We start from the raw sequence: 10,455 nt of genomic DNA, 5'->3' as shown, positions 1-10,455 counted from the left end.
CCAGGAAGGGCAGGGCCGAGTGGCTGAACAGGAAGGTGGCCATGACGCGGTAGACCACCAGGACGTGGGCCATGCCGATCATCAGGCAGATCTGGGGGGGCGGCAGGATGAGCCCCGCCCCCGGGCGGCCCCCCCAGCCCTGCCCCCCCGCCCCCCCCAGCCCTGCCCCCGGGCGGCCCGGTACCATGACCAGGGAGAAGATGAGGATGGCGCTGCTGTGCAGGTAGGAGTGCTGGTGCTTCTGCAGCTGGTAGGCCGGGTTGTTGATCAGCTCCAGGGCCAGCTCCTCCTGCGGACAGGCAGACGGACAGACAGACAGACAGACTGGCGACGGCCGCCCAGCCGAGGGGCTCGCCCTGCCGGGCCGGTGGGGCCCGGCCCCGGGGCCTCACCTGGTCCTCGTCCCACCCGTAGAGGTTCCAGCTGGAGGCCGTCCGGGCCCGTTCCCGCTTCCAGAACTCCAGAAACACGGTGGCTGTTGGGGAAGGGAGGGGACGTGAGGGGGGGCGGGGCCGGGGCCCCCCTCGTCTCAGGCCGGCAGGAGACGTCACTCACCCCACAGGGCCATGAAGATGGCGATGAACACGGTGCCCTCGTTGTCAAAGAGGTGGGTGAGCTGCGGGAGAGAGGCGCCGAGCCGCTGGCAGGGGGACACGCCGCCCCCGGGGCCCCCCGCCAGAGAAGGGGCATCGAGGCCTCCGTCTCGACGCTCGCACTGTGCCCGGGCAGGGCCCCGCGGGTACCTTGGCGAAGGTACAGATCTCCGACAGTCTCCAGTACTTGCGCTGGTGGTCTTGCAGCGGGCACATGATGACGTCTCTGGCCTCGCAGACCTCTTTGCTAGGGGCGGGCGGGAGGCGGGGACAGTGAGGGTCCCGCGGAGCCCTCCCGGCCAGCCGCCCCGCGCCGCCCCCCTCGTCCGCCCGGCCTCGTCTCCCACCTGATCTGGCTGGCGTCAAAGAGGGAGAAGCCGCTGAGGAAGACGAGGAGCCCGGCCCCGGCCGCGGGCACCAGCATCACGGTGTACCAGCCCAGCCAGGCAAAGTACAAGGCCACCTTCTCCCCGAAGTAGTCCCTGCAGGTGGCACGGCGCGAGGCCGGGCCTCAGAGGGAGCCCCGCAGGTCGCCCCGGGCGCGGCGTGGGGGCCGTGCGGGACTCCCTCGGCCATCGGCCCCCAGACGGGCCCCTGCTGAGCCCCTCGCCTCCCCCGAGCACCCCAGTACCTGATCCTGTCAATGGGCTGCTTGTGGAAGATGCCGCTCCAGCGGGCCCAGTTATTCTGCAGAAACTCTTCCCTCTGGACACGGGAGTCGTGCCACGTTGGCCCAGCACCCCACGCCCGCGCCTCCAGCCCCCGGCCCTGCCCCGGGACCTCCCCGGCCCTACCTCGTGGAGAGGAAACATGGCCTCAAACACGTGGTCTCTCATCAGGTCTTCGAACTTCTCTACGAGAGACGAGTCGGGCTCAGGGGGCGCCCGAGGGATCGGGGGACCCCCGACGGCCCCGAACGAGACCCGCACTCCACACCCGGCCCCGGCCCTCCTTCCTCAGCCCTCTGGGGAGGCACCGGGACGTGCGGGGCCACAGCTGGCACGCCTTACCCCCGTCTACCTCCTTCTTCCGCAGGACGAAGTAGACGATGCGAATCCTGAAATGGAGAGGAGGCGGCGCTCGGGAACCCTCCAGAAGGCCCACACGAGGGAGTCTGCCATTTCCCAGCTTCAGGGGGAGCCTCCTGAGGGCCCCCCGGGGGTCCCCACCTCTTCCTGTCTCTCCCCCACTGCCAGCAAGCCCCCGAGCAGGCTCTTCTCTGGCCCTCCGGGCTGGCTCACCGGTCGGTGACGGGGTACACGGGCCCCCGCGGCAGGGCCCTGGGGGGGGCGCAGCTGGTCTCCTTCAGCAGCAACCCGTATTGGCTGAAGATCCTGCTGTGAGCCCTGATGCCGTAGAACATCTTCTTCCTGTCTTCGATTTCCTTGGGGGAGGGGGGCAGAGCGGCAGCCCCGGCCGCGGCACGGTGTGAGTGTGGCTGGCAAGGGCCGCCCCCGCTACCGCCCCTCCCTGCCGGGGACCCCCCACGCCCCGGAGCCCAACCTTGATGGTGAAGCCCGAACGCTTGAGCTCGTCCAGGAATCGCTTCCGGCGATAGTCCCGGTTGGGGTTGGTCTTCTGAAGGTCCGACACCAGGACGAAGTCCCAGGCCTCTGCGGCCTGCAGGAGGAGGCAGCGGGAAGAAAGAAGGGGAACGCACATCTAGTAAGCACCTCCTGTATACCGGGCACTTTATGGACGGCAGCCTGGAGGCCAGCACTGTTCTTAGCGTGATTCTACACTGGGGAAATGGAGGCACGTGGAAAGGAAGCCACGTGCCCAGCCTCTCCCAGCGAGCCTGGCCTTCCTGACTCCAGCCCAGGGCCCTCTCCACGGGTCCTCCCATCTGGCCCCCTGGGCCGGGCCGGGGGATTCCCAGGTCAGAACTCACCTGGTGCTGCCCCAGCTCCACCAGCGGGAAACTGTCGGACTCAAAGACGATTTGGACATCCTGCTCAGCCCCCTTGGGAGACACACAGAGAGATAGAGGCAGAGCGGGCACACGCGCGTGTGTGTGCGTGCAGAAATATACATAGATTAAGCACCTACTGTGTGCCGGGCCGTGAGCCAAGGGTGAGGACGCAGAGGAAGGCCAGGCCTGAGGGGACGAGCCCCAGGCAGGAGTGGTCCTAGCGGACGGGCAGAGGGAAGGCCGGAGCCGAAGGAAGCCGGGGACATACCGTGGTCACGGAAAGGCCTGGCTGGGCCCCACGCTCAAGAGAGCCCCAGCCACTCGGGGAGGCCTTTGAGCCGAGCCTGGGAGAGGCTGGAGGCTGCAGGAGGCCGGAGCCTGGAAGGAAGCCGGCCTCTCCCGCACACCCAGGCGCTGTGCCTCCAAGTCTGGTCTTTGCAGAGAAGGCGGAGGCCGGCCCTGGACAGGGAGTCGGGGCCCTCCTGGGAGGTTCCAGGCCGAAGCCGTCGGGGCAGCAGGTTGTCCACCTGACCTAAAAGCCCGAAGCTTCTGGGGCCTCAGCATCCGCGTGGCCTCCTTGTGGAGGCCGGCTGGGAGGCCGCCAATGGCTGAGGGCCTCCTAGCCATGGATTCGAGGTGGAGTGCGAGAGACGGGGGGGGGGGGGTCGGGGGGGCCTCGGCAGAGCCGGGGGGACAGAGGAGTCCAGCCAAGACCGAGCCTGAGTGAGGGGGAGCGAGCGCCCCCGGAGACAGACAGAGGGATGGAGAGAAGCGGAGGCCCGAGCCAGGCCTCTCCGTGGCCACTCTGTACTCCAGGGTCCCCGTGGAGGCCCTACCGCCTGCCAAGCCCTTCCTTGCACCTCAGCAACCCTTCGAGGGAGGGAGGGCTTCCTGCCAGAGCGAGGAGGGTCTAGGCCCGAATGACCTCAGCCCTGCAAAGTGAGCCGGGCCCCCCTCGGCCACCATCCGGCCTCCGCCTGCCTCCCGCCTCCTTCCTCCGTGGGTCCGCCCGGCCGGCAGGTGCCAGCCTTTCCCGGAACTTGGAGAGCAGGTTAAGCTGCTGCTCCGATCTCCCAGCAGCCTCCACACCCAGGTGGCCGGCCCCTCCCCTGGCCTTTGTTCCTTGGGCACCCAGAGTGGCGTGCCCCAGATGCCCGAGACGGGGGTGCCCAGCCCCCCCGGGACTGGTTGCCACCCCGCTTCTGGGACTCTGCGTGAGCCATTCTGGGGCCCGGCCAGACCTCTCGGAGCCCCCTCCCTGCCTACGGCCTCCCACGGCCACCCGGGTGGATGCTGGACTTGTCCTCGGCTGGCAGAGCCCAGAGTCCCTCCCACCGCCCTCTGCCTTCCCTGCAGCTGCCCAACGGGGGTGGAGAGGATCGGGCCACCGTCCCGACTGGGTCCACAACAGGTTTCAGTTACATCATCTCTGGGTCGTGCCTGCTACAAGGCGATCCCTCGACACCCTCGTTAGCTTGACTCTCCCAGCGTGCACAGAGGCGCTTCCCCGCTTCATCCCTGCTCCGGCCTCTCCGAGGAGAGCCCCCAGCCTTCCATGCTACCCCAAATGGGCTCGCGCTCCTGCCCTCTTCGGAGGCCTTCTGTCCCTCTCGTCCCTCCTCCATCCCTGGCTTCCAGGATGGGCAGCCTCCTTCCCAGCCTTCTGCCTCCTCCGTCATCCCCCCTTGGACTCCTCACCAGTCTCTCCCCACCTCCTCAGTGCTTCCCGGCGGCCCACAGACGTGCCCTCGTCTCCCCCATCCTCAAAAAGGCCCACCAGCGCCCGGCCCGCCCCTCCTCCATTTTGTGGGTAAACTACTCGAGGAGCCCATCTACACTTGGTGTGCCGCCTCCTCCCCCTCTCTTCACTCTTACTCTGTCCAGAGGGACTGCTGACCCCTTGCTCGCCCGGCCGGTGGCCTTTCCCCCTCCGGCCTCTCCCCCAGGACATTCCCTTCTCGTTTCTTCCCTCTCTGACCCGGCCTCCTCTCCACAGGGAGCCCTGAGCCTGGGCGGCCTCTTCTGCCCCACTCGGCCAACTGTCCTGACTGGTGGCGCCGCCTCCCCGCACAGAGCGCCTGCTGTGCGCCCGGCCGAGCCGTGGCAACGGGGCCGCGACGGCTCCTCACCGCGAGGTTTACCCTCACTTTACAGTTGAGGAGACCGAGGCAGAGCACCTCATCCAGTCATGGAATATCCGAGACCGATTTTGAACTCGGGTCTTTCAGACTGCAGGCGCAGCCCTCACACGGGTGCACACGAGGCCTCTGGTCTGACGTGGAAGGTTTCTGCTGGGGGCGGGGGTGGGGGGGGTCTCCTTGCTCCAGCCCATCCCCCATCCAGCCATGTCTGACCATGCCGCCGATGTCATTGAGGCTCCTCCATCCCCGGCTCCCCGCCTCCAATCCCTCCTCCTCCAGGAAGCCTTCCAGAGGGCAGGGGCTGGGGCCACCTTCTGCCCTCACCCATGCCTAGGTCAGGGCCTGGCGCCCGGCAGAGCCTCTCCTGCAGGGAGCCCCCCAGAACATGCTCCTGGGGGGGTCCGGGCCCCAGCTCTCCCCTTCCTGCTGAGGCTTCCCTGGCCCTGCCCTCTTCCTGGGCACCTCTGGGGGGGACACAACCAAGTGCCAAGTGTGGGCCTTCCCTCACTCTCCCACTGCCCAGCTCGCCCTTCGGGGACCCAAGGGACCCCACCCCCAGCACCCTAAAAGGTTTGCAAAGAGCCCTACAGAGATCACCTGGGAGGATTCTCACCACAGCCCCGGGCTCTGATTATCCCCAGTTTACAGGGGAAGAAACTGAGGCAGACAGCCTGAAGGGCATCTCAGGCTGAATCAGAACTCAGAGCTTCCTTGCCTGCAGGCCCGGAAGGGGGGCCCCTCCCAGCTGTGGGGCGTGCAGGCTCCCGGTGTGGAGAGGCCCTCCTGCCCAGATGGGCCTCCTCGGATCTCCCTCTGCGGCCGGGGCTGGCCGGGTCTCACCTGCATGATGGAGGCTCCCTCCGCAGCTCTGGGCCGCGCGGCTGCTGGCCAGTCCCAGGGGCCCCTCTGCTCTCCGCTCTCCCCTCTCCGGTGCGCGGGCTCTGGAGCTCGGACTTCCGTGTGAGCCTCCAGCCTGAGCTGCAGGCACGAGGGAGGGGCGGGACAAAGGGGAGCGGCGGCCCCCCAGCCGGGCTGGGCATCCCGGCCCCGCCCAGCCCCAGAGCAGCCACCTGGCTGCTGGGGCGGGAATGTGCGGAATGCGAGAGGGGAGGGGCCGGGCCCTGCGGTCCTCCCCCGCCTTCTCCAGCCCATTTTACAGATGAGGAAACTAAGGCAAATGGACACTCAGCTGGTATCCGCAGCTGCATTTGAACTCGGGAACAGGCTCCGGGCGCCACTTCTGTGTTAAGTGTTAAGCCCGGCACTTAGTAGGCGCTCCAGGAACGTCGGTGGGCCTCGGCTCGGCCATCTACCAAAGGCAGCCGTGGGTGGCCCCTTCCCCAGTCCCGCTGTGCCCGGAGGCCGCCTGCACGCGCAGCTTGTAAAGGACTGCTGTGTGCCAGGCAGGAGCCCCGGCCGTGGGGAGCTCCGTGGCTCTGGGCCGCCATTCCCCAGGAATGAGGCCCCGGCGGGGGAGCCCTGCCAGGCGGGGGAGCCCTGCCAGGCGGGGGAGCCCTGCCAGGCGGGGGGCAGGCAGCAGGGCCTCCCACCCAAGGTGCCAAGGTGGGAAATGCCAGCCGAGAAATGGCATCATCTGGACCAGATCAGAAAGGCGGAAGAGTCGGCCTGGGCAGGCCTTGGCAGGGCGGCATCTTCCCTGGTGAAGGGTAAGCTTTTGGGGTGGGGGGAGGGAGTGCTGTGGCACCTGCCATGGAGATTGGCGGCCGGGGAGCCCCCTGGAAAGTCCCACGCCCCGTCCTTGGGCAGCCCCAGGGCCAGGTACCGAGGGGGGGACGCTGGCCCGGCTGCGTGCCACGGAGCTTCTCCTGCCGCTCCCCCCTCCCCGCTGGCCCGGCCCGGGGGCCCATGGATGTGGGGGAGGGTGCAAGCCTGACAAAAGCGCCTTCCTCCGCTCCCTGGGATGGACAGTGGCCGGCCGCGGCGTCACGCACCTGAGGTGACCCAGGAGGAGAGCCCGCCTGGCCTCCCTCCCTCCCTCCCTCCCGGTCCCCAGGCCGGGCTCCAGAGCAATAACGGTTCTGCCACTTGTCGGTCCCCCTCGTGCCGCCCCACAAAGGGAGATTCGTGCCTGTGGGCGAGGCTGGTCCTGGGGCTGTCCTTGGCCAGAGCCTGGCTCTGTGGGAGTGACCTCTGCCCGCTGTTCCAGGAGCCGCTTCCAGCCCCGGCTTTGCCTGACCTGAGCCTGGCCGGAGGGGCCCCCTCCCCCGGCTTCTGGCAGGGCTGGCACAGTGCCCGGCATGTTCTTTGGCCCTCTCTGTCGTGTCCCATTGGGATTTTCCTGGCAGAGACACTGCAGTGGTTCGTTTCCTTCTCCAGGGCAAAACGAGGAAGTGAGGCAAACAGAGTGAAGTGACTGGGCCAGGGTCACCCAGCTCCGAAGTGTCTGAGGCTGGATTTGAACTCGGGTCTTCTCAACTCCAGGCAAAATGTTCCCAGAGAGCCTTGCAGCCACATCATGACCATTTTACACACGAGACAGCCGAGGCTCCAAGAGGAGCTTTCTGAGCCCCAGTCCCTCTGCCCCATCCTTCTGCTGTGGGCATGCTCTGTTGCTGCCTGGTCTGCCCTCCCCCCTCAGCTCTGTGCCCTCTTCCTCTGGGAAGCCTGCCATGATGTCCCCCCCAGCCAAGTTGTCTCCCTCCTCTGGCTGGTCAGCCTATTCTCTCTGCCTGCACAGGGCTGTCGCTAGGAGAAAGTAACCCCCCCAGAGGACAGGCACAGAGCCTGGCAGCTGGGAGGCGGGCGCCGTACCTGGGCTGGCTTTAATTTGGACCACAGGTGCAGCGCCTGCGTCCTCACTAGTGCCCCCAAGCCGTGGCTCAGCATCGGCAGGGCCGAGTCCTCCCAGGGACATGCCTACTCCCAAGCTCCAGGGTTCCCCGGTGAGGCCCGGCGCCCAGTTGGCTCTTGAGAGATGCCTATTGAGCGCCCACCAATGGGCTTCCTACCAGCAGGCCGACCGTAGACCCAACGTTTTGGCAAAGGCATTTCTCAAGACGGCATGAAAAAGAGGAATACCTATGGGCAGCTGGGGGGCTCAGTGGCTAGAGAGCAGGGCCTAGACATGGGAGGGAGGCTAAATCTGGCCTCAGACACTTCCTGGCTGTGTGACCCTGGGCTAGTCACTTCACCCCTATTGCCTAGCCCTTCCTTCCACCTCAGAACTAATACACAGGGTGGGCCTAAAAAAGTCAATATCCACGAGAGCATCCTGGGAAAGAGGGGCCCAACGCAGCCTGGAACGACCCACAGGGCAGAGCTGGAGGTAGCCACGGGACTCTCGGCATCGATGCCCCTGTGGAGAGACTTCCCTCCCGATTCCGCCTGCCTGGGTGGGCTCCCGCCCCCCCCAGGGCCGTTCCCGCTTTGTAAAGGGAAACGGGTTTTCCCCACCGAGGGGTGACGAAGCCGGGAAGGAGGACGAGCGAGGGGCCCCCAAACTACGCTTTTCCATTTTTAATGGCATTCATTTTCCCAAGTCACAGGCCCAAACAGGTTTTCACTTTTTGATTTCGAGTTCCAGGTCGGTGCCGGCCCCCACCCCCACCCCCACCCCCGGAAGGGAAGGGAGCCACAGAGGGCGAGAGGCAGGGAGCGTTTTTCCCTATCAGTCACTTGTGGGGAACGAGATGGGAGCACACGCGGCGGAGGACGCCGCTCGGCCGTCTCTTCTCCGGAGGCTCATCGTGAATCTGGCTGCACCGCTGAGAAGAGCGAGGCCATTCCCGGCCGGGCACCGCTGCCCAGCCGTGCCGTGGCTCCCGACCACGAGCTGGTTCTTCTTGCTTCACTTCGCCTCGTCCATCCGAGTTCCGAGGAGTCTGCGCAGGCTTTTCCGATCATTCCCCGCGGGCGGCCGTCCCGTTTCCAATTCTTTGCCAGCACAAAAAGCTGCCAGAACTAGATTGTACAAACGGGTCCTTCCCCCTTTTTCTTTGATCTCTTTGGGCTCCAGCCCCAGCAGAGGGACGCAGAGCTTTGAAGCCCCTTGGGCACAGGTCCAGATTGCTCTCCAGAATGGTTGGCTCGCGTCCCAACTCCACCAACAATGCACTAGCGTCCCAATCTTCCTCGAGCCTCCTCCAACATCTCTCCTTTTCCTTTTCTGTCTCTTTGGCCAATGTGACAGGCACGAGGCGGGGCCGCCTTTCTCCCATCCTCCGGCTTTAGAGCCTTTTTTTCTCCCAACTAGAGCCAGCTTGGATTTCTTCCTCGGGCCATTTGGCACCTGGAAAAGGCCATCTTTTGATACATTTGACTGGGCAGGCCTCCTGGAGCAGGGAGAGGACTTGCTGTGCAGTCCCACCCCCACCGCCGCTTCCCTTCTATCCTTGGGTGCATTGGTTTTGTTCGTGCAAAGCCTTTTTCAGTGTCAACAGCCCAAAGGATCCACTTTACATCCTCCAATGCTCTCGATCTCTTCTTCGGTCCTGATTCCTTCCTTCTCTGTGGAGCTCACAGGGAAACTGCTCTGGCTTCCCCTACTTGCTTAGGGCGGCACCCTTCATGTCTACATCCTGCACCCAAGTTGCCCTTCTCTTGGTACGCTAGGCAGGCTGTGAGATGTCGGTGGGTGACGTTAGGATTGTCCTTGGGCGCCTGGGGAGAGGGGGAGGGGAGCAGCCCAGCCCCACGACCCAGCACAGGGAGGACCTCAGAGAGGGCCCTGCGTGCCTCTGGGGCTCGCGTGCCGCAGGTTCACCACCATGGCTTACTCCATCGCTTCCTTGAGATGCCTGCCCTGTTCTTCCAGCTGCATTTGATTATGGTCAGCAGACCCGCTTCACTCCCAGCCGGGCTTCGGAGCAGAGTGCGGCCGAGCGCAAGGACGCGCGTTTGCCAACGGTGCTGCCTCTTCCTCAGAGGGCACACTTGTCACCCGGGACGGTGAAGCGAGGTTCCCTGCCCTGAGGAATTCCTCTGGCCCAGGGGGCTCGAAACATGGCTGTGCACGGCTTCCACCCTGGGGCAGGCCCTCAGCCCGTCCAGTCTGGACTATAGCAAGAGCCTGCCAGGGGTCTGCCTGCCTCGGCTCTCCATCCTCCATTCAGCGGCCAGCATGATCTTAGTGCAGGAGTAATCACGTCTTCCCTCCTTCCCCCCTTGCTCAGTAACCTTCAGTGACTCCCTATCACCCCCAGGAGCAAAGGCAGGAAACCCTTCGGAGTCTGCCCCCTCCCCCCCCCACAGGAACTCTGTGGCACTGGCCTGCGGGCGGGTCCATCCCGGGCTGCTTCCTCTGGCCCCCCAGGCCAGGCCTGGAACCCCTTCCCTAAATCCGGGCCTTCCCTCCGAGACTCCCCAGTTTAACTTATGTGGATCTCAGCAGGCAGCGCCCCCTTCAGAGGGACTCTGCTACCCCGCCCTGGGCGAAGCCTCCTCAGAGAGCTGCTTGGGCAGGGCAGCGTCGCCTCCTGGCTGCGGGTCCCCCCTCCCCCTCGGGGGTTGAAGCCCCGCTGGTGGCGGACGCGCCACCTGCAGACGCGACACTCCCCATGCCAAGGGATTAAAAGCAAGCAACAGTTTAATGAGAGCCCCCTCCGGGCGGCCCCAGGTGGTCAGTGGCCGCGGGTGGGGAGCGAGCTCCCACACACAGCCGGAAGCCGCTTCCAGGGTAGGGGGAGGGGAGGCCGCTCTCCGTGAGCTCCCTAAGCCAGGGTGGTGTCAGGGGGGGTCACGGTCAGAGGCGGGGGGGTCACGGTTAAGGGAGGCAGGTTCACGGTTAGGGGGGGCAGGTTCACGGTTAAGGAACTAGAGCCCTGGGGGCAGGGAGGCGGGGACACGGTCA

General features: G+C 65.8%; 1 protein-coding gene across 1 annotated transcript in view; it reads right to left on the bottom strand.

Annotated features, from left to right (window-relative positions):
• Window positions 1-3,132, bottom strand: part of ANO9 (anoctamin 9) — a 5,913-nt gene extending 2,781 nt beyond the window's left edge. Inside the window, exons 1-13 of the mRNA XM_044682092.1 lie at window positions 2,806-3,132; window positions 2,485-2,556; window positions 2,097-2,213; window positions 1,835-1,977; window positions 1,604-1,650; window positions 1,388-1,446; window positions 1,225-1,298; window positions 941-1,075; window positions 744-840; window positions 556-616; window positions 393-475; window positions 185-289; window positions 7-91 (exon numbers count right to left, since the gene is read on the bottom strand). Of these exons, the coding sequence (XP_044538027.1) occupies window positions 7-91; window positions 185-289; window positions 393-475; window positions 556-616; window positions 744-840; window positions 941-1,075; window positions 1,225-1,298; window positions 1,388-1,446; window positions 1,604-1,650; window positions 1,835-1,977; window positions 2,097-2,213; window positions 2,485-2,556; window positions 2,806-3,132 (1,405 nt within the window). The remainder of the gene's footprint in view (window positions 1-6; window positions 92-184; window positions 290-392; window positions 476-555; window positions 617-743; window positions 841-940; window positions 1,076-1,224; window positions 1,299-1,387; window positions 1,447-1,603; window positions 1,651-1,834; window positions 1,978-2,096; window positions 2,214-2,484; window positions 2,557-2,805) is intronic.
• Between the last annotated feature and the right edge of the window lie 7,323 nt (window positions 3,133-10,455).

This window comes from Gracilinanus agilis, chromosome 6 (genome assembly GCF_016433145.1).
Source record: "Gracilinanus agilis isolate LMUSP501 chromosome 6, AgileGrace, whole genome shotgun sequence".
Classification (NCBI taxonomy): domain Eukaryota; kingdom Metazoa; phylum Chordata; class Mammalia; order Didelphimorphia; family Didelphidae; genus Gracilinanus; species Gracilinanus agilis.
Note: the sequence above shows the minus strand (reverse complement) of the source record. Positions and strands in the feature narration are given on the sequence as shown.